The sequence below is a fragment of the Schistocerca serialis genome, chromosome 2, assembly GCF_023864345.2.
Source record: "Schistocerca serialis cubense isolate TAMUIC-IGC-003099 chromosome 2, iqSchSeri2.2, whole genome shotgun sequence".
Taxonomy (NCBI): domain Eukaryota; kingdom Metazoa; phylum Arthropoda; class Insecta; order Orthoptera; family Acrididae; genus Schistocerca; species Schistocerca serialis.
The window spans coordinates 233,969,101-233,990,445 of record NC_064639.1 but is presented as its reverse complement, the minus strand read 5'-3'; the positions used below and the strand labels follow the sequence as shown (position 1 = coordinate 233,990,445).

General features: G+C 41.3%; 1 protein-coding gene across 1 annotated transcript in view; it reads left to right on the top strand.

The window, feature by feature from the left end:
- The window catches only part of LOC126455873 (probable G-protein coupled receptor CG31760), a 1,325,234-nt gene that overhangs the window by 855,169 nt on the left and 448,720 nt on the right, over positions 1-21,345 (top strand). The window contains exon 3 of the mRNA XM_050091633.1: positions 8,160-8,285. Within this exon, the coding sequence (XP_049947590.1) occupies positions 8,178-8,285 (108 nt within the window). The 5' untranslated portion in view covers positions 8,160-8,177. The remainder of the gene's footprint in view (positions 1-8,159; positions 8,286-21,345) is intronic.

Genomic DNA, 21,345 nt, shown 5'->3' with positions numbered 1-21,345 from the left:
GCTGTTTGAGCATTGGCGTTGACTTTTCAGGTCGAGCGTCTTCATCAAGACATCAGCGTGTTGGTAAGACGGTACCACGGCTGCTGGAATACCAATACGACGGGAAACTAATGTAGATACGTACACCGAGACATGCAACAACCAGTTCATCGGAGACGAAGCTATATTAAATGCTTTGAGCATAGAACAGAATGGAAGAGGACATAAGGGCACAGTTTTTTTTTATACAATAAAAAGTTATGTGGTTGGTTATACTATAATAAAACTTTCATTCATATTCAAAACAATTATTTTTATTCCAATCACACGTATTTCACCAGTTTCCTGATTTACAACAGAATCACGATGCTACAACACCACATCTGATACAGAAGAATATTGAGATAGGATATGGGTTCAGTGCTTAAAAGGACAAAGGGCTAACGAATTACAAGATCTTAAACATGGCCGCGAATCAGCAACTGTCTAAATCGGAAGAGCTTAAAAAAATCAGCCAGTTACTTGGAAAACAAAAGTTTATTAGCCGTAGACATAGGTTCCGATATCTCTAAAATATCTTCAGGAGGAGTGTGCTGTATGACGTCACATGGTGGTAAATGTGATGTAACAAGTCCCTCACCTTCTGCAGAAGATATTTTTAGAAATATAGAAACCTAGGTCAAGGGCTAATAAACCTTTGTTTTGCAACTGGCTCCCTGATTTTTTCAACCCCTTCATTAACTTATTAGATCTGCATTTAAATCTACATGAGTACTCTGCGATTCCTTGTGTTTCACAAAGGGTTTTTAGAACCACTTTCAAATTATTTCTCTACCATTCCACTTACGAATAGCAAGTGGCAAAAATAACCTCCTAAGTTTTTCCATACGATTCTGATTTCTCTCATTCTATCAATATGGCCATGTCTCCCTATGTACGAGGGCTGCCCAGAAAGTAATGCACGGCGTTTTTCTTTTCTCGGCCGTGAACAATACTACGAATGTGAAACGTTACTTATGTATTATTTGAAGTCTCCTGAGGGAGCGCGACCACGTTTCTGCCACTTCCGGCAGATAGCGTACTGTAGGACAGTTTCAAACTGGCGTATGTAGGTGATGAACGCTACAAACAACGTGCCGTCATTGAATCTATCACTGCAGAGGAAGAAACTGTGGGGAATACTACAAACGCTTGTGCACAGTCTAAGGACCATCTGCTGTCGACAGGAGTACAGTTAGTCACGGAGGGTGAGGTCTTGAAAAGACGGTTCGACGAACCTCCACGATTTGCAGCGGTCTGGGAGACCATCCACGGCTCTCAAACCTGACATGTTGCAGCGATATGATGTTGTCATCCCAGTTGTTTGGGCCAGTAAAGCATGCCATTCGTGGAAGACATTTTGAGGACCATGAGGAGGTGATTCTTCCAGTGAAGGACTGGCTCCGCCACCAGGATAAGGATTGGTACCAACAGGGGATACACGCCCTTGTTTGGCGCTGGAGGAAGGGATGGAGAATACGTGGAAAAATAGTGTGTGTAGATAAAATACCATTCTTTCGTGTGTGTAATTCTCATTGTGTTCAATAAAGAATTCTTGAAGAAAAAAAATGCGGTTCATTACTTTCTGGGCAACTCTTGTACACCCGAGATTTCCACACTCCTAAACATCCATAGGTCCACTGTTCCCGATGTGATAATGAAGTGGAAACGTGAAGGGACATGTACAGCACAAAAGTGTACAGGCCTACCTTATCTGTTGACTGGCAGACACCGCCGACAGTTGACGAGGGTCGTAATGTGTAGTAGGCAGACATCTATCTAGACCCTAACACAGGAATTCCAAACTGCATCGGGATCCACTGTAAGTACTATGACAGTTAGGCAGGTGAGAAAACTTGGATTTCATGGTCGATCGGCTGCTCATAAGCCACACATCACCCCGGTAAATGCCAAACAACGCCTCGCTTGATGTAAGGACATTGGACGATTGAACAGTGGAAAAACGTTGTGTGGAGTGACGAATCACGGTACACAATACGGCGATCCGATTGCAGTGCGTGAATATGGCGAATGGCCGGTGAGCGTCATCTGCCAGCGTGTGTAATGCCAACAGTAAAATTCGATGGCTGTGGTGTTACGGTGTGATCATATTTTCCATGGAGGGGGCTTGCACACCTTGTTGTTTTGTGTGACACTATCACACCACAGGCCTTCATTGATTTTTTAAGCACCTTCTTGCTTCCCACTGTTGAAGAGCAATTCGGGGATGGCGACTGCATCTTCCAACACGACCGAGCACCTGTTCATAGTGCACGGCCTGTGGCGGAGTGTTTACACTACAATAACATCCGACTATGCGCCAGGCCTCACCGACCGAAAACGATACCTCTTTTCAGTGCAGCAGTCCGTGAACAATGGGCTGCAATTCCCCAAGAAACCTTCCATCGCCTGATTGAACGTATGCCTGAGAGAGTGGAAGCTGTCATCAAGTCTAAGGGTGGGTCATCATCATACTGAATTTCAGCATTACCGATGGAGGGCGCCACGAACTTGTGATTTTCAGCTAAGTGTCTGAATCTTTTTGATCACATAGTGTATGTGTGAATCACAAAAATATTTTGGCCTTCGGATGAGAAAATTTATGACGGAAGTTTCACGAAAAAGTTACGCCGCAACGAAAAAGCCTTTGTTTAAATGAGTGTCATCTCGAACTCGCTTGTAATTTAATGACATTCACGCTAGTATTATGTGATTATGGGAAATGAGCTGCCTTCTTTAATTTTTTTTTTTCGTATTCTCTATCAGTCCTGTCTTGTTGAGACCACACAATACTACAGACCACACAATACTACAAAGGATGACGGACAAGCATTAAGTAGACAGCCTCATTGGTAGATCTGTTGCATTTTTTAAGTTTTCTGCCAATAAGATGTCACCCTTTCTTCACCTTCTCGAGAATATTTTTATGATGGTTCCAATTTTCGTAGTCCATAATTGTAATCCCTGGATATTTATTTGGACGAATAACGTTTTGAATTTGTGTGGGTCATCCTGTAGCGAAAAACTGACAGCGTTTTATTAATACTCATGTGAAATCCTACACGCTCTTTATACCCCATATAATCAACATTTCTCAGTACAAGCACAAAGTAAAAAAACTCATTGTTTGTTATTTTTGTCTGTTTCTCTGAAATAACTGAGATTGAAGAGTGTCCCTATTTGGTAGAAATATTAGATGTATAGTATTAAAACAGATAATAATGCATATCATATATGTTCGTTATCAAGCAAAAACGGTGGTTATCTCTTCACTGTGCCCTGCGGCTATCAGGGTTTTAAATTTGTGGAAAATAAGTGTGACAGTGTAAATAACATACGCCTTTATATTTTGATTATAAATGTGACAGTGTAAACAACACACGCCTTTATATTTTGATTGAAGTTTAATGAAAACAGCTAAGAACATTTTCCAAGAAATGTGAAATGCAAACAATTTGTAATGTCTCAAATGAGTTGCCTATGAGTACTGACTTGGTAGATGGAGCTGCATATCTATATTTTTGACAATCAAAACCAGTACATATATTGTCGATAGTAAAGTTATGATTACTGAGACTAATTACGAATCAAACAGGTCGCACCCTGGCGTACATAACGAAGGCAGCAGAGCTGGTTACTCACAAGAATATGTGACCTAACATTTTGGTTTCAAACTTACAATGAATATTTTTAACAATCTAGAGTTGTTAAATCTTAACGTACTGATCTTTAAATTCTTTATTAACGTTTCAAAATTAACACAATAACGGATATTTTCATGTGATGTTCGTGGTGTTATATGAATCTTACATGTCATTATGTAATATGACAATGTTTACATGGCAAACAGATATTACTTTTACATGGCTAATAATGTCACGATTTGTATTCAGTCATGACATAGCCTGTCAGTTTAAAAAGATTCGAGACAGGGTTTATAAAAAATAGACAAACGTTAAAATGGTGGTTTTAATGTTTCGGATGCTCTGTGTAGTCTTCCTTCACATGACTGCAACATATAGGACATTCATAAAACCACGGTGAAACCGCTAAGAAAGTTCTCCTATGGGATGTTATTCGTCCCTCACGTCACATTGCCTTGAGTGTCGTTTATGTAGCCAAAGCATTGACCCTTCATGTGGGCTTCTGCACTTATCGTTTTGTGGTAAGGTCGTATTGATAACGCGAAGTCTTGTTACCAATGAGGAGCTTTTCCAGAAAAAGAATTATCCTCTTTTTGCATTTCAAATAGGTCGTAGTAGGCGTCCACTAGTGTTCTCTTTGTTTGGGCGTCAAAATTTGCGGGACAAACTGTGTACATACTTTTCTCTTATTCAAAACATTCTATAGAGTGTCTTAATTTAGAGATAATACCCCACTGTGATTTGTAACAGATGTTTACACACTACGATCACTCATTCACTACTTAATACCACCAGCACATATCTCTCTCGTCAAATGCAATGCCGGATTAAGCCACTGTGAGGGACTGTGGCAAATGGTAAGAACATGGCCCTTGGTTGCTTTAGGCCTCAAAGCATAGGAAACGAAATAAAACGGCGAAAGGATTGCACGTAATAATATCTCTAGTAGCATCACTATGTAGATGCAAATAAGGTTTGCTTCAAATACACGATGTAACGGTCGTGAGCGTTAGTTATCATTGATACTAGACGTGGTAAGCTGATATTTGTCGAGAATGCCTTGAAGGTGACAAAGACGCCATTATCAGCACCCGATTGAGTTTGAACGAGATCGTGTAATGGACCTACAAGAAGCTGGATGCTCCTTCTGCAACACCTCAGCCGCGCGGGATTAGCCGAGCGGTCTTAGGCGCTGCAGTCATTGACTGTGCGGCTGGTCGCGGCGGAGGTTCGAGGCCTCCCTCGGGCATGGATGTGTGTGTTTGTCCTTAGGATAATTTAGGTTAAGTAGTGTGTAAGCTTAGGGACTGATGACCTTAGCAGTTAAGTCTCATAAGATTTCACACATATTTGAAGATTTTTTTGCAATACCGCAGAAAGACTTGGCAGGAACGCAGCACCTCTGAATGAGTACTAGCACCGATGGTCACGAGAAGATACCAACGCAAGAACATCGGGCGCAGGTGGCCACTTGGCACTACCGAGAGCCAAGCCCATCATGTTTCGCATATGACAGCAGCAGTTCGAGCCGCTTTTGTGACCACAACGACACAACGAACTGTTACGAAATGGTTACTTCAAGGACAGCTCCGAGCCCGGCGGCCTGTAGTGTACACTCCACTGATCGCAACCCATCGTCATCTGCGACTTCCGTGATGTCAAGATAGAGCTCAATGGAGGGCGGAGTGGGTATCTGTTGTGTTTCCTGAAGAAAGCTGGTTCTGTCTCGGTTCCAATGATGGGAAAAGCCTGGCAGGTGTGGATCGACTTTCTTCAGTGCGAATGTACAACAAATACGTTTTACTTCCTGTGGGAAGTCGTAAACAGGAGTATAATGGACAGGGATTGCGGCAGGTGGCGCCCGGTGGGAGTAAGAATCGACCGTGAGGCGTACCGACATAGTCTGTGCAGCTGCGATAACAACGTGCCCCGGATGGTGCTTAATTATGTTCGATAAGAAGATTTATTTTCCATTATTTAGAGTAATATTGTTTTCATGGAGGCAACACCGAAACTGAGTCTGCGCAAGGCGGAATCTATGCTGTTCAAGGACTCCCTGGTCTACGGAGGACCTTTTGCTTTTCATACACTCTTAAGAAATACACGAACAGCAGAGTGTGAGATTGGCCAGTGACGTTCCGAAGTGAGGAGCAGAGACACTTTCAAGGACACATCGCGAAGCCACCTAATCTGAAAATTACGTAAAGACACGGCACCTTTCTTACAATTTTCGAGGAGACGAACTTCCTGGAACCTACTCCGCTCAACTGACACAAAAAAATAAAAAAAGAACAAAATGAAAAACAAAAAAATAAATAAATAAAAAGTCATATAGCATTCAAAGAAAAAAGAAAAAATAATTTAAAAAACAAAAATAACTAAAAAAGTAAAAAATTGGTGCAGAGGTTAGCGCGTTGGAAAAAAATTTAAAAAAAGTTGGGAGAGCGTTAAAAAAATGGACAAGGCATAAAAAAGGATGACACAGTGGTTATCGCAACTGCCTAGTAAGCAAGAGATCCCGCGTTCGAATCACGGTCCGGTTCACATTTTCGCCTGTCACCGCTGATTCCGCTTAATGTCCCGCTGCAGCTGATACCAGTCATCCCACTTCAATTTACATATACTCCAGATCTTTTTTTTTGTGCTCCGATTTTTTTTTTGCGTCAGTGCGTATAAAGTCAAATCAAACGAATAAAAATGAAGAGCACAACCATTTTGATAAGAATTTTAAATAATTGCCTTTCTGTAAGTGCTAAACATGCGAGCTGTAGCTTATGGGCATTGAATCTAAGCCGTTATGCTACTGACTAAATTCTTTTCTTTTAATGGCTTTTTTTCTCACTAGAAATTACACTATTGGCCATTAAAATTGGTACACCAAGAAGAAATGCAGATGATAAACGGGTATTTATTGCACAAATATATTATACTAGAACTAACATGTGATTACATTTTCACCCAATTTGGGTGCATAGATCCTGAGAAATCAGTACCCAGAACACCCACCTCTGGCCGTAATAACGGCCTTCATACGCCTGGGCATTGAGTCAAACAGAGCTTGGATGGCGTGTACAGGTACAGCTGCCCATGCAGCTTCAACATGATACCACAGTTCATCAAGAGTAGTGACTGGCGAATTGTGACAAGCCAGTTGCTACCATTGACCAGACGTTTTCGATTGGTGAGGGATGTAGAGAATGCGCTGGCCAGAGCAGCAGTCGAACATTCTCTGTATCCAGAAACGCCCGTACAGGACCTGCAACACGCGGTCGTTCATTATCCTGCTGAAATTTAGGGTTTCGCAGGGATCGAATGAAGGGTAGAGGCACGGGTCGTAACGGATCTGAAATGTAACGTCCACTGTTCAAAGTGCCGTCAATGCGAACAAGAGGTGACCGAGACGAGTAACCAATGAGACCCCATACCATCACGCCGGATGATGACGAATGCACGCTTCCAATGTGCGTTCACCGCGATGTCGCCAAACACGGATGCGACCATCATGATGCTATAAACAGAACCTGGATTCATCCGAAAAAATGACGTTTTGCCATTCGTGCACCAAGCTTCGTCGTTGAGTACACCATCGCAGGCGCTCCTGTCTGTGATGCAACGTCAAGGGTAACCGCAGCCATGATCTCCGAGCTGATAGTCCATGCTGCTTCAAACGTCGTCGAACTGTTCGTACAGATGGTTGTTGTCTTGCAAACGTCCCCATCTGTTGACTCAGGGATCGAGACGTGGCTGCACGATCCGTTACAGCCATGCGTATAAGATGCCTGTCATCTCGACTGCTAGTGATACGAGGCCGTTGGGATCCAGCACGGCGTTCGGTATTACCCTCCTGAACCCACCGATCCCATATTCTGCTAACAGTCATTGGATCTCGACCAACGCGAGCACCAATGTCGCGATACGGTAAACCGCAATCGCGATAGGTTACAAATTGACCCTTATAAAAGTCGGAAACGTGATGGTACGCGTTTCTCCTCCTAAGACGAGGCATCACAACGTTTCACCAGGCAACGCCGGTCAGCTGCTGTTTGTGTATGAGAAGTCGGTTGGAAACTTTCCTCATGTCATCTCGTTGTAGGTTTGCCACCGGCGCCAACCTTGTATGAATGCTCTGAAAAGCTAATCAGTTGCATATCACAGCATCTTCTTCCTGTCGGTTAAATTTCGCGTCTGTAGCACGTCGTTTTCGTGGTGTAGCAATTTTAATGGCCACTAGTCTATTAGAGTATTTAGAAACGTACTAAAATGTGGCTCGGGTGTCGTATTTGATGTGGGATCTAATACTTCAAAAGTTGGTACTTGGTCTGCTATATTACGAGATTCAGTTTACACATTTTGGACCAGGCATATCTGATAGCTCACCCTCTAGGAAGTACCCAAAAATGATTCCTTCATACGCTTGTGTTAGTTGTTGAAGTCTGTATGCAGATGTCCGCAGTAAACGGCAGTGGCAGTGCGTGACGGTGGGCTCCTCTGTTGCAGGACCAATGAGGCCTTGCGATGGGCCAGTCCCGGCTCTGGCTGCAGAGGTCGCTGCTGCTGCTGGTGGCCGCGCTGCTCGGCTGCCTGACGCCCGCCAAGCCAGAGGACGGCGCGACCACGAGAAAGGTGAGCCAGGCTACGTCACACCACTGTGCCCCCGCGACGCCACTCTTCACGTTCCTACTGCCGCCACAATTACGACCTATGCTCTACGAGGGTCGCTCCAAAAGAAATGTACACTATTTTTGTAAAAATTCTGCATGTATGAAAGTTTTCTACATCTTCATCTACATTTATACACCGCAAGGCACCCAACGGTGTGTGACGGAGGGCACTTTATGTGCCACTGTCATTACCTCCCCTTCCTGTTCCACTCGCGTATTGTTCGCGGGAAGAACGACTGCCGGAAAGCCTCCATGGGCGCTCTAATTTTACTTTTGTGATCTCCTCGGGAGGTATAAGTAGGGGGAAGCAATATATTCGATACCTCATCCACAGACGCACCCTCTCGAAACCTGGACAGCAAGCTACACCGCGATGCAGAGTGCCTCACTTGCAGAGTCTGCCACTTGAGTTTCCTGAACATCTCCGTAACGCTATCACGCTTACCAAATAACCCTGTGACGAAACGCGCCGCTCTTCTTTGGATCTTCTCTATCTCCTCCATCAACCCGACCTGCTACGGATCCCACACTGATGAGCAATACTCAAGTATAGGCCGAACGAGTGTTTTGTAAGCCACCTCCTTTGTTGATGGACTACATTTTCTAAGGACTCTCCGAATGAATCTCAACCTGGCACCCGCCTTACCAACAATTAATTTTATATGATCATTCCACTTCAAATCGTACCGTACGCATACTCGCAGATATTTCACAGAAGTAACAGCTACCAGTGTTTGTTCCGCTATCATATAATCATACAATAAAGGATCCTTCTTTCTATGTATTCGCAAGACATTACATTTCTCTATGTTAAGGGTCAACTGACACTCCCTGCACCAAGTGCCTATCCTTTCCGCTTGTTTTCAAACTTACTTCAACCTGTTCCCGTGAGTGGCGCCGTCACAGTATGTCTTCAAGATGGCTGTTACACTTGACGTTCGTCAGAAACAACGTGCTGTCATAGAATTCCTGTGCTGTGAAAACCAGGCAGTGGGAAACATCCACAAGAGGTTGAAAAAGGTGTATGGAGATGCTGCTGTCGATCGCAGTACAGTTAGTCGGTGGGCAAGCAGGTTACATGATGAAATCGGGCACGGCAATATTGGGGATTGTCCTCGCAGCGGCAGTCCTCGTACTGCACACACTCCAGACAATGTGCAGAGAGTTAACGAATTTGTGACTGCTGACAGACGCATCACAGTGAAGGAATTGTCACGCTACGTTGGGATAGGGGAAGGAAGTGTTTGCAGAATACAGAAATTGTTGGCGTTGAAAAAGGTTTGGGTTACGTGGGTTCCCAGGATGTTGACAGTGGCACACAAGAAACAAGAAAAACGGTATGCAGCGAACTTTTGGAACAGTACGAGAATGGTGGAGATGAATTTCTTGGAAGAATTGTGACAGGTGATGAAACACGGCACCATCATTTTTCAGCAGAGACGAAGAGGCAGTCAATGGAGTGGCATCATGCAAATTCACCGAAGAAAAAAAATTCAAAACCACACCTTCTGCTGTAAAAGTTATGGCTACGGTGTTTTTCGATTCCGAAGGACTCTTGCTTGTGGACATCATGCCAAGTGGAACCACCATCAGTTCTGATGCATATTTGACGACACTGAAGAAATTTCAAGCTCGACTGAGTCGTGTTCGACCACATCCGAAAAAGCAGGATGTTTTGCTGTTGCACGACTATGCACGGCCACATGTCAGTCAAAAAAACCATGGAAACGATCACAAAACTCGGATGGACAACACTGAAACACCCGCCTTACAGTCCTGACCTGGCTCCATGTGACTATCATCTCTTTGGGAAACTGAAAGACTCTCTTCGTGGAGCAAGGTTTGAAGATGATGACTCTCTTGTGCACGCTGCCAAAAGTGGCTCCAGCAGATTGGTCCAGAATTTTACCGTACGGGCGGACAGGCGCTGGTTCAAAGATGGCGTAAGGCAGTTGAGAGGGGTGGAAATTATGTGGAGAAATGAAAATATTGTTCCTAAAGGATGTATCTACACACTGAAAAACTTTCAAACATGTAGAATAAAAGATGGATTTAAAAAAAAAATAGTGTACATTTCTTTTGGAGTGACCCTCTAGTTCAAACTGCTATATTATTTCCTAAATATCCCCTCAAGATTCACTTACGTGATGTATTCACGACGTATGATGGTGATTTACACGTCCTGAAAAAAAGAAATGTGGAGCACCCAGTAGGCGAGTGGAAACGAAATGAAACATCATCAGTTGAGAGGATATGTTATTTCGACGATTACAAGTAAATTAGCAATATGAGTCCACTTTCAGTATGACGCAGCACCCTCTCTCACATGGATGCTTGCACTGATTCAGTTCGGAAGGTTCTATACTATTCCGAGGAAAGGCTCCCTACCACTCATATAACTAGTCTTGGACACTGGAGTTCATGTCAGAGCAGTTTCCACGCATGTTCTATTGCGAAAAGATCTGCGGATATTGCTGATCAGCGGTGTAGCTCAATATCATGCAGACAGTTCATAGATACATACACCGTGTGTCGATGTATATCATTCTTTTGAAAAATCCCACCTCAGCACTGTCACATGAGAGGGAACACAGTAGAATGTGGGATATCAATGACGTAGCATTGTGCAGTAAGAATTCCCTCAAATCCTATTAGCTGTGACCTAAGGTCATACTCAGTGGCTCATCACGCTATGATACTAAGGGTAACACCGTGTCCATGATAAAAATATTGAATAATCGAGAAAGGATACGTTATACGAGTCGGGGCGTTGAGTGTCAGAAGCCCAAACGTGGTAGGGAGGCCACAAAATCTGCAATGGGCAATGCAAAAGCTCACTCCAGATATAGTTGGAGTCAGTGAAGTGAAATGGAAAGAAGACAAGGATTTCTGGTCAGAACCAGGAAATGGTATAACGAGAGTAAGATTTGTTATGAATACGAGGCTAGGGCAGAGAGTGTCTTACTGTGAACAGTTCAGTGATAGGATGGTTCTTAGTAGAATCTACAGCAAACCAAAACCGACAACGATAGTTCAGGTATACATGCCAATGTCGCAAGCTGAAGATGTAGAGATGCAGAATGTATATGAGGATATTGAAAGGGTAATACAGTACGTAAAGGGAGATGAAAGTTAATAGTCATAGGGGAAGGAATAGAAAAAAAAGTTGCAGGACACTATCAGCTTGGGGCAAGGAATGAGAGAGGAGAAAGACTAATTGAATTCTGTAACAAAATTCCGCTAGTAATAGAGAATTTTATATCTTATTCTCCCGTCAATTTAAATCAATATTCAAGGATTTCTACCAGGCTTTGTCTTCTTAAATATTTTATCACCTGCTGCCTTCACTATTTCATCTTTCAAAACTACTCATTCACTTTCTTCAGCACGCCCTTTCCCGTTTAATCACGCGTTGCCTAATGCAACCTCTGAAACTCTCAATAATCTCTCGTTCTTTCAACTTATCGAAGTCCCACATCCTAAATATCTTACCATTTTGCATTTTCTTAAGTTATAATTTACAGTTCATGAACAGGATACACACATGAATTTGTGGAGAGTGGGGTGAACTGATGGTATACTCAAAGTCAAAAGAATCTTTAACACTTTATTGACACTCAGTAGCCAAACATACAAAAACAGCATTAGCCGAACAGTCACACCGTGTTCTACCAAAGTACCTGATAGTTATATTTTTAATTAGTATTTCATAAACATCCTTTCTAAAAATCTTTTAAAAATAGGATTTTGTAATGCCCGAGTACTTCGACCGCCAAAATTTTTATGAAACTCAAGACATCTTAACACTTTTTCACAGATACAAATATGAAGCATTCACCAATCAGTGTAAAGGTATAAATATATTCATAATGTCCGTTAACACCTTGTATGCTCGTATCTTCCAAGCCTTTAAAAAGACAAAAAATGTTAATCTTTTAAAATTAAACGAATATTTAAACTTACAGACCATAATTTGAGGAAAATTAGTCAAACAAGATAGGCTTCATTAAAAACAAACCCTAGTTACTGCTTGATGGTTGTTTTACAGTGAACCACTTTACAACGACGTACACGTACATAGCTTCTTACATTTTTCTTTTATATGTCCCACGACTGGGACGAAAATATAATTACTTACAGTTATTCACTTCTGTCACTGGTAGTTCGCAAAATTACTCATGTCGTCTTGGTCTAGCCTCGACATCGACAAGGTACCTATAGAAATATATCACAAGATACAAGTCAGTTCGCTGCATCGCAAAGTGTCGTCGGACTGAAGATTGTGTAAATGAAAACACAAGTAGCTTGGAAAGCCTTTTCCAACAGTCCTTAGAACAATGAATTTTCTCAATACAGTATCCCGTTACCCCGCCACACTCCAAACACAGACATGATCGTATTTTCTTATAGTCAGTCATTTTGTGACTGGTTTGACGCGGCCCACCACTATTTCCTCTACCATTCCAACTTTTTCATCTCTCAGAGTAGCACTTGAAACCTACGTCCTCTGTTATTTCCTGAGTGTATCCAATCTCTGTTTTCCTCTACCGTTTTTACCTTCTACAGCTCCCTCCAGTACCGTGGAAGTTATTCTCTGATGTCTTAGCAAATGCCGTATCATTCAGTTCCTTCTTCTTGAGGTGTTTTCCGTATATTCCTTTCCTTTCTCATTCTCCGTAGAACCTCCCCATTCCTTACCCTATCATTCCACCTAAATTTCAGCATTCTTCAGTAACACCACGTCTCAAATGCTTCGACTGTTTTCTTTTCTGGTTTTCCCAAAGTACATGTTTCACTACCATATAATGCTATGCTCCAAACATATGTTCTGAGAAATATCTTCCTCAAATTAAGATCTGTGTTTGATACTAGTAGACTTCTCTTGGTCAGGAATGCGCTTTTTGCCAGTGCTAGTCTGCTTTTGATGTGCTCCTTGCTCTAAACGTCATGGGTTATTTTGTAGCTACGTGGCATATTTTCTTAACTTCATCTACTTCGTGATCACCATCCCTGATATTAAGTTTCTCGCTGTTCTCATTTCTACTACTTCGTATTATAATCGTCTTCCTTCGACTTACTGTCCATATTCTGTACTCAATAGACCGTTCGTTCCATTCCGCAGATCCTGTAATTTTTCTTCATTTCCAGTGAGGACAGTAATGTCATCAGTGAATCTTATCATTAATATCGTTTCCCATGAATTTCAGTTCCGCTCTTTATCGTTTCTTTTACTTCTGACATTTCTTCTTTGATGTATCGATTCAAAAGTAGGGGTGGAAGACTACATCCCTGTCTCACACCCTTTTTAATCCGAGCACTTCGGTTTTCGTCTCCTACTTTTATTGTTCTGTCTTGGTTCTCATACCTATTGTGTATTATATTAGCTAACCCTATTTTTTTCTGTGATTTTCATAGTCTTGCACCATTCTAAATTGTTGACCGCTTTTCTCCGTCGACATAGCCTATGAACGTGTCATGAAGTGTCTTCAGTCTTGCTCCAGTATCAATCGCAAAGTTAGAATTGCCTCTCTGGTTTCTTTACCTTTCCTAAAGACAAACTGATGGTCATCTGACAGATCCTCAATTTTATTTTCCAGTCTTCTGTATGTTATTCTCGTCAGTAACTTTTATGCAAGAGCTGTCATGCTGATTGTGCGATATCTGCTCTCTCCTCTGCATTTAACGGTGTAATTCCCATTGCACTCTTAATGCTAGCACCCTTGATTTTAATTCCACCGAAGGATCTTTTTACTGTTTCTATATGCTAAGTCGGTCCTTCCGACAGTTATTTCTTTTCCTATTTCTTCACATTTCTCCAGTAGGCATTTCGCCTTAGCTTCCCCGCACATCCAGTTCATTTCATTTCTGAGTGGCTCGTATTTCTGTATTCTGAATTTCCATGAACGCTTTTGTACTTCCTTATTTCATCGATCAACTGAATTATTTCTTGTGTTACCCATGCTTTCTTTGCAATTATCTTCTTTCTATCTATGATTTTCTTTCCTACTTCTGTGATTGTCCTTTTTAGAGATGTTCATTCCTCTTCAGCTGAACTGCCTACCGACCTATTGCTTACTGCTGTATCTACAGCCTCACAGAACTTCAAACGTTTCTTTTCATTGCATATCCCATTTCTTTGTCCATTGATTCGTCCTGACTAATCTCTTAAACTGCAGCCTACTCTTCATCACCAGTAAACTGTGATCTGAGTCAGTATCTGCTACTGGGTACGCCTTAAAATCCAGTACCTGGTTTCGGAATCTCTGCCTACCCATCATGTAATCTGATATCCTCCTGAATTTTCCGGCCTTTTCCAAGTGAAGCTCCTGCTCTTGTGATTCTTGAACAGAGTATTCGCTATTTCTAGCTGAAATTAACTGCAGAAAGTCTTTCTCGTCTTTCATTCGTAGTACCAAGCCCATTTTTTCCCATAACCCTTTTTTTCTCGTGGTCACTTCCCCCTTACTAGACCTCTTCAAGAGATCTGACTCTGGGTCTATTTCGAAATCTTTTGCCAATGGAGAGATCAGGGAAACTTTTTCGTTAGAGATACATGTCCTGCGGATACACGATAAATGTCTTTAATGCAGTAGTTTCCATTGGCTTCCACATCCTCATGCAGCTGATATTACCTACTCTTTCTTGTTTAGGGACGGTTTTTCATCCCGAGTGCCAGAGTGTGCCCTAAAACTCCGTCCGCGCCTTCACCCTCTTTGACAAGGCCGTTGGCTGAACGAGGACGACTTCTTATCCCAGAAGTCGTCGGCCACCTCGTCCATTGTCTTTAGCGAGACTTAAACCCGGAACTTCCTGCTACATGTGACACAAAGCCTCAAAAGTTCCAAGGTTGGCATATCGGATATCTGTCCAATGCTATCGACTACCACTTCCTGCCTTCTTCGTCACAGTTGCGACTCTCGATAGACTTGTCTTCCTTGACACTCCAAGACCCCGCTGCCGGTACCCGCAGAGAATCCAAACACCGTCTCGTCTGGTCCACCTCGCCTGCGATCCACTCCACAATCCTCTCTTGTCGCGCAGGCAGTGGTACTCGCCGTCGGTGTCCAGAGGCTGCAGTCCAGCCAGTCTGATGACCTGTCTCTCGTGGCCCCGCGCGATTACAGTACATCCTGCACTCTACAGTGAATGTCTGTTGGAGAATGACACCGGAGACGCCTCAGATATGATAAAAAACAATCGACCATATAATGTGATTTAGTTCATAAGCTATAAATTATTGTCAGATTCCCCATCTGTCCAAAGACAAGTTTTACATTTTAAAATTTGGTTTCGATATCTCTATCTACATCAACATGATTGCTTTGCTATTCACCATAAAGTCCCTGGCAGAGGGTTCAATGAACCACCCTCAAGCTGTCTCTCTCTACCGTTCCACTCTCGAACGGCGCGCGGAAAAAACGAGCACTCTGTCTTACCATTAATTGATCTGAAAGCCTCCAGGTCTCCTTCATGTGGATGACGTTCTTATATGATTATTAAGACAAGCGTTAGAAATGATTACATACGCCCCACGCCAAATTTTGCAATCGGATTCCTCTTTCATTCCTTTACCCCAGTACATATTCTCCTTGAATTTGTCCTTCTTTCTCTTTTCCTACAACTGGATTTCAGTCCCTCATCACAGTTAATCAGCTGACTGTCTTAGCAATCCAAATAATTTCCCTCGTCTCATCATACATTCTTTCAATTTCTTCATCACCAGTGGAGTTAGTCGGCGTATATACTTGTACTAGTGTAGTGGATATTTGCTTCGAGGCTATCTTGGCAACCATAATGCGCTAACTATGCTGATCATAGTAGCATAACCACATTCCTGTTTCGTTATCCATTATCAGTCCCACCACTCTCCTCCGTTACCCCTATTGCATTTTGCATTTATAACCCTGTAATCACCAAATCATAAGGCCTGTTCTTCCTGCCACCGCACATCACTAATTGCCACTACATCCAACATCAACGTATCGATTTTTCTTTTGAAATTCTCTAACGACCCCAGCTAGTTCGGTGATCTACTCGTAACATTGCACGCTCCGACCTGTAGAACGTCAGTTTTGCTTTTCCTGAGTGGTCATCAACCGGAGATCTCAATGGTGCGCTATTTTATCGCTGGAATGTTTTACCCAATCGGCTGACATTATCATTAAACGCATAGAAGTGCTGCATGTTCTCGGAAAAAATAGCGGCTGTAGTTTCCCCTTGCTATCAGCCGTTTGCATTACAGCACCGCAATGGCGAACCTTAGAAGGAATCATCTAGGTTGTTGTCCCTGCAACCACTGAAAAGGCTGCTGACCCTCTTCAAAGACCTCATGTTTTGCCTCTCCAGTAATACCTATCCACTGTGGTTGCACCTACCTTTCTCGTGGAGCAACTGAAGACATCTCGCCTCGGAAAGGCCCATGGTTCATGGACAGAATGACCTCCTCCTCGCCAACCTGTACAGACTCCGAAAGCATCGATCATGTGAAAGACATCTCTCACTTATGTGGAAGCCTTCAATCAAGGCACTCGGGTGGATGCAGTGTTCTCGAATTCTGAAAGTCATTTGGCTCAGTGTCACGTCGACGCTTATTATTAAAAGTTGATCGCATCGAGAAACAAGCAAAATTTGTGACTGGTCTACGATTTTTTGATGATGAGGAGGCAGCAACTTATCCTGAATGGGAAGTCATCGACAAATGTAAAAAAAATCAGGTGTACTACAGCGACATGTTTTAGAACACTTACTGTTATGTTTTATGTAAATGATCCTTCGGACAATATTACAATTATAACCTCAGGCTTTTTGTGGCTGGTGCAGTTATCTACAACTATGACGTACTGTCTGAAAGAAGCTGGACAAATATTCAGTCAGAATTTGGTAACATTTGAAAGGGCTGCAAAGACTGGATACTTTAGCAGCCATGTATTTAGCTCCAATATTCACACCTCAGAGCAGTTGAGACGGCAGCATTAAGCAGATGACGCAATAACCAGTGTGAAGTACCAGTAGCATATGGTATGACGGTACTCCTTTCGTTGGAACGACCGTCCAAATTGTAGTCCATCACTGTGCTTGGCTGCTGTGTTCGGAGGCAGCGCACTAAAACAATAATTTTCAATCACTAATATTATAAAAACTATGCATTACATTTTCTTGACATTCAAATACAGTTACCTCTAAATAGCAGGCTATCGCACACTTATTTCAAAAGTGATAATAATGAGCAAAACCCATTTTGCAGTTTTCATCTGTGAACCAAGTATTTGTTTCAAAGATGGAAATGGCAAAATGGGATTAAATAACAAAGAAAATTTTGGAATTTTAGGAAAAAGTTTTTGAAAAGCTGCTAAACTGTCCAGTTCCAACAAATAAATTAGAATTTTCAGTGACACCTCAAAATCTAGAGGAAGATTTCCCACCAACAGAATTAGAAATACATGGAGCCATCAGAACACTCAAAAGCAATAAAACAAATGGTGAAGACTCCATTACAGCAGAATTATTGAAGTGGCATAAAGGACCTACAACTGCTTCTTGAGGACATTTGGAAAACTGAAAAGATTCCAATTGAATGGAAAACTGCATTAATCCACCCGCTACGTAAAAGGGAGACAAATAAAATGTCAATAATTACAGAGGAGTGTAACTTCTGCCAGGCATACAAAATATTATCAAACATTCTCCTGAACAGAGTGGTAGATACTTTAGACAAACAACTGGGAGAATATCAGGGTGGTTTAAGAAAGGGAAGATCATGTGCAGAACAAATTTTTAAATTAAAGTCAATAACGCACCATAGAATGTTAACTATCAAACCAATAATAGCGTAATTTATTGATTTCAAGAAAGCATTTGATTGTATAGACAGAGAAACAATAGATAAGGTCATTAGAGAATTTGGTGTTACATCAAAATTAGCAAATATAATTCGTGAAACACTAACTGGTATAATATCTAAAGTCAGATTTATGGCAGAAGCATCTCCGCCGTTTGAAATAAAATCTGGTGTTAGACAAGGTGATGGTTTATCACCTTTACTGTTTAATTGTGTTCTCGAAAAAATAGTAAGGATCTGGAATTCGGAGCTAAAAAATCTCAAAATTGAACCAATAACTCTGGGAAAGAAAACAAATGCAATGAAGGTAAACTGCTTGGCTTTTGCGGATGATTTTGCTATACTTTCAGAAAACCTGACAGAAGCAGTTATTCAGATAAACCTTTTGGAGAAAATAGCAAACAGAACTGGTCTCAAAATTTCAGCTGAAAAACCAAAGTTCATGACTAATATAAAAAATGCGCGAAAAATCATAGAAACACAAATAGGTAAAATAAAACGAGTAAATAAATTTAAATATCTTGGAGAAACTATAAAACAGAATCGACTAGAATAATATGCAATAGATGTAAGAATTAACAAAATGGAAAGAGCATATGGTTTGACCAAAATTATTTACTAGAAGAAATGTGTATCTAGAAAAACAAAACTAAAACACTACACCACAGTGGTATGACCAGAATGTTTATATGAATCTGAATGCCTAACGATGAACTATAAGATTGACAGACTAGAGGTACTGGAAAGAACGATTATTAGAAAAAAATGCATGCAATAAAAACTGTACATGGTTGGAAAATAAGAAGTAATGATGAGACCTACAAAAATATAGAGAAAATATCTGAAGTAATGGCCAAACGAAGATTAACCTTTCACGGACGCCTTTACCGAATGGATGGAAATGGACAATCAAAACAAATACTCCTATATTTCTGGAGGAAGAAATCGACAATAGTATGGATTACAGAAGTAAGGAAAGATCTAGAAAGAAACAACATCAAAAAATCTGAAATAGCAGAAAGAAACCGTTTTAAAAATAAAATACTACATTTGGAAGGCTTTCAAAGCAGAAAAAATAAAAAATCGGGAGCAACATGGACAAAAGAAAGGAAGAGACTTCATGGAGAGAAAATGAGGGTATACTGGAAAAATAGGAAACAACAACAAAGGAATAAGAGGAACTGAAGTTGTTAACGTGATCCTAGTTGGTCAGTACGATTGTAAATCAAAAGAAAAAACCCTAAGAACAGCATTAAAAAAAAAAAAAAAAAAAAACAGGCGGTGGACTTAGGGTACCTTTAGGTTCCGTGTAAACTGCGCTCCCTAGCTGATTGTTTTGCATTGCCTAATCATCCCGAAACGAGCAGTCGTGAAACACAGACGCGTTGTGTGGTGTATTCTGTTGTATTTCAGTTCTGTAAAGAAATATTAATTCCACAACAGTCAAAATAATAAGTAAATGTGTGATCAGTTAGCTGTATTTAGTGAGAGACTTTTTGAAATTATGTTTGACGTGTGAATTGATAAACAGGTGGTAGATAAAGCAGCATCCTAGAAGAGTGAAACAATCAGTCATTTTATAGAGACAGGATTACATGCATTTGCATGTAGCATATGCATTTGCATATTTGGCTCCTTTCAGCAATTATTGCATATTCTAACTAAGTACTAGTAACGGTGCATATTTTCCCTCTATGTTTACAGCATTTTAAAGATTTAGACAGGTGGTCTCTAGCTCGGTTTAGTTATAATGTCTCACAGATTGACTGCGACCTAGAACTGCGAGCAATCGCTAACCGAAAGACCACTGCCCAGCGAAATCATTACAGAAGAGGAACAGGAACAGATAGTCAGTAATCCTGCACCCGCGCCCCCGGTTAATCCCCTTCGCTGTCGTAACGTATGCGTCGGCAACAATTAAATTAAACTACGCTAGCTTTTAGTCACACGTCCGTCATTTCAGTTCAGCTTTCTATTTACTTGTACACAATCGACCATGTTTACGACATTTAGTGTGAAAGGGGTTGTGCTCCATGCCCCCCTCCCCCGTCCAAATAAAAGAAACGTCGTTTCGCGGAAAGCTGATGATCCTGGAACATGTACATATGACGGAGCTGTTTTATATTGTCGAGTTTGTGAGAAACACGTTTCGTGCAACAAAAATAAAAGTTTCAGATAGACCAGCATATCAAGATAAGTATTCACATCGCAGGAATGCAGAAGAAAGGACCACGACAACAACTTCTGACAACAGCAATTTGCAGTAGAATGGATTGCTTCAAAGGTAACCAAAAATGTCGGTTTAACATGGATCTATGTGAAGCATTCTTTGCAAGCAAAATTCCTTTTCACAAACTTGCAAATCCTATCCTTAAATTCATCCAGCGCAAATATTGCTTAAATAAAAATATACCAGATGAATCAACATTGCGTAAAAGTTATGTACCGATAATTTACGTAAAAGTTCTGAAAGAAATACGCAATGCACTCAACGACAGCATAATTCTGGATTTCAATTGACGAAAGTGCAGACACATGTGGCCGTTACATTGTAAAATTAATTGTTGGTGCTTTAAAGGAAGAGCCTTCTTCTTCCTATTTAGCAGCTTGCAAAGAACTTGAGAAAGTAAATCATTCTACGATCGCTAGATTTGTGAATGAGGGTATTAGAAAAATAATTCCAGTATCTTCTGCAGATGAAAGGATGCAAATTTTATCCCAATTTGATTCATGTGACGTGTTTCGCTCATAGAATACATCGCCTTGCTGAAGAAGTACGTTCCATGTTTAAGAATGTAAATACACTGATTTCATTCAAAAACAAAGTTTTTCTAGAGTCTCCTGCTTTCTTCAAGCCTTACAGAGAAAAATTACCACATGTGCCTTTACCTACAGGACCAGTGGAAACTTGTTCGCGTACATTGGTCGAAGCTGTGTTGTTTTCAAATGACTATTTCGGGGCCATTACAGGGATAGTTAACGACTTCGATAGTGCAGAGGCTTTGGCAGTTTGCCAGTGCAAGGAAGCTTTCATTGATTCCGGTATTAAAAAAGACATTGCTGTGATTAGCACTCATTTTTCCCATATATCTGCAAGTATTACAAAGCTTCAAACTCAAGGTTAGGCGATGAATGAATCTATTCATTAATGAAAAAAATTATTCTAGTGAACTCCTCATTGCCG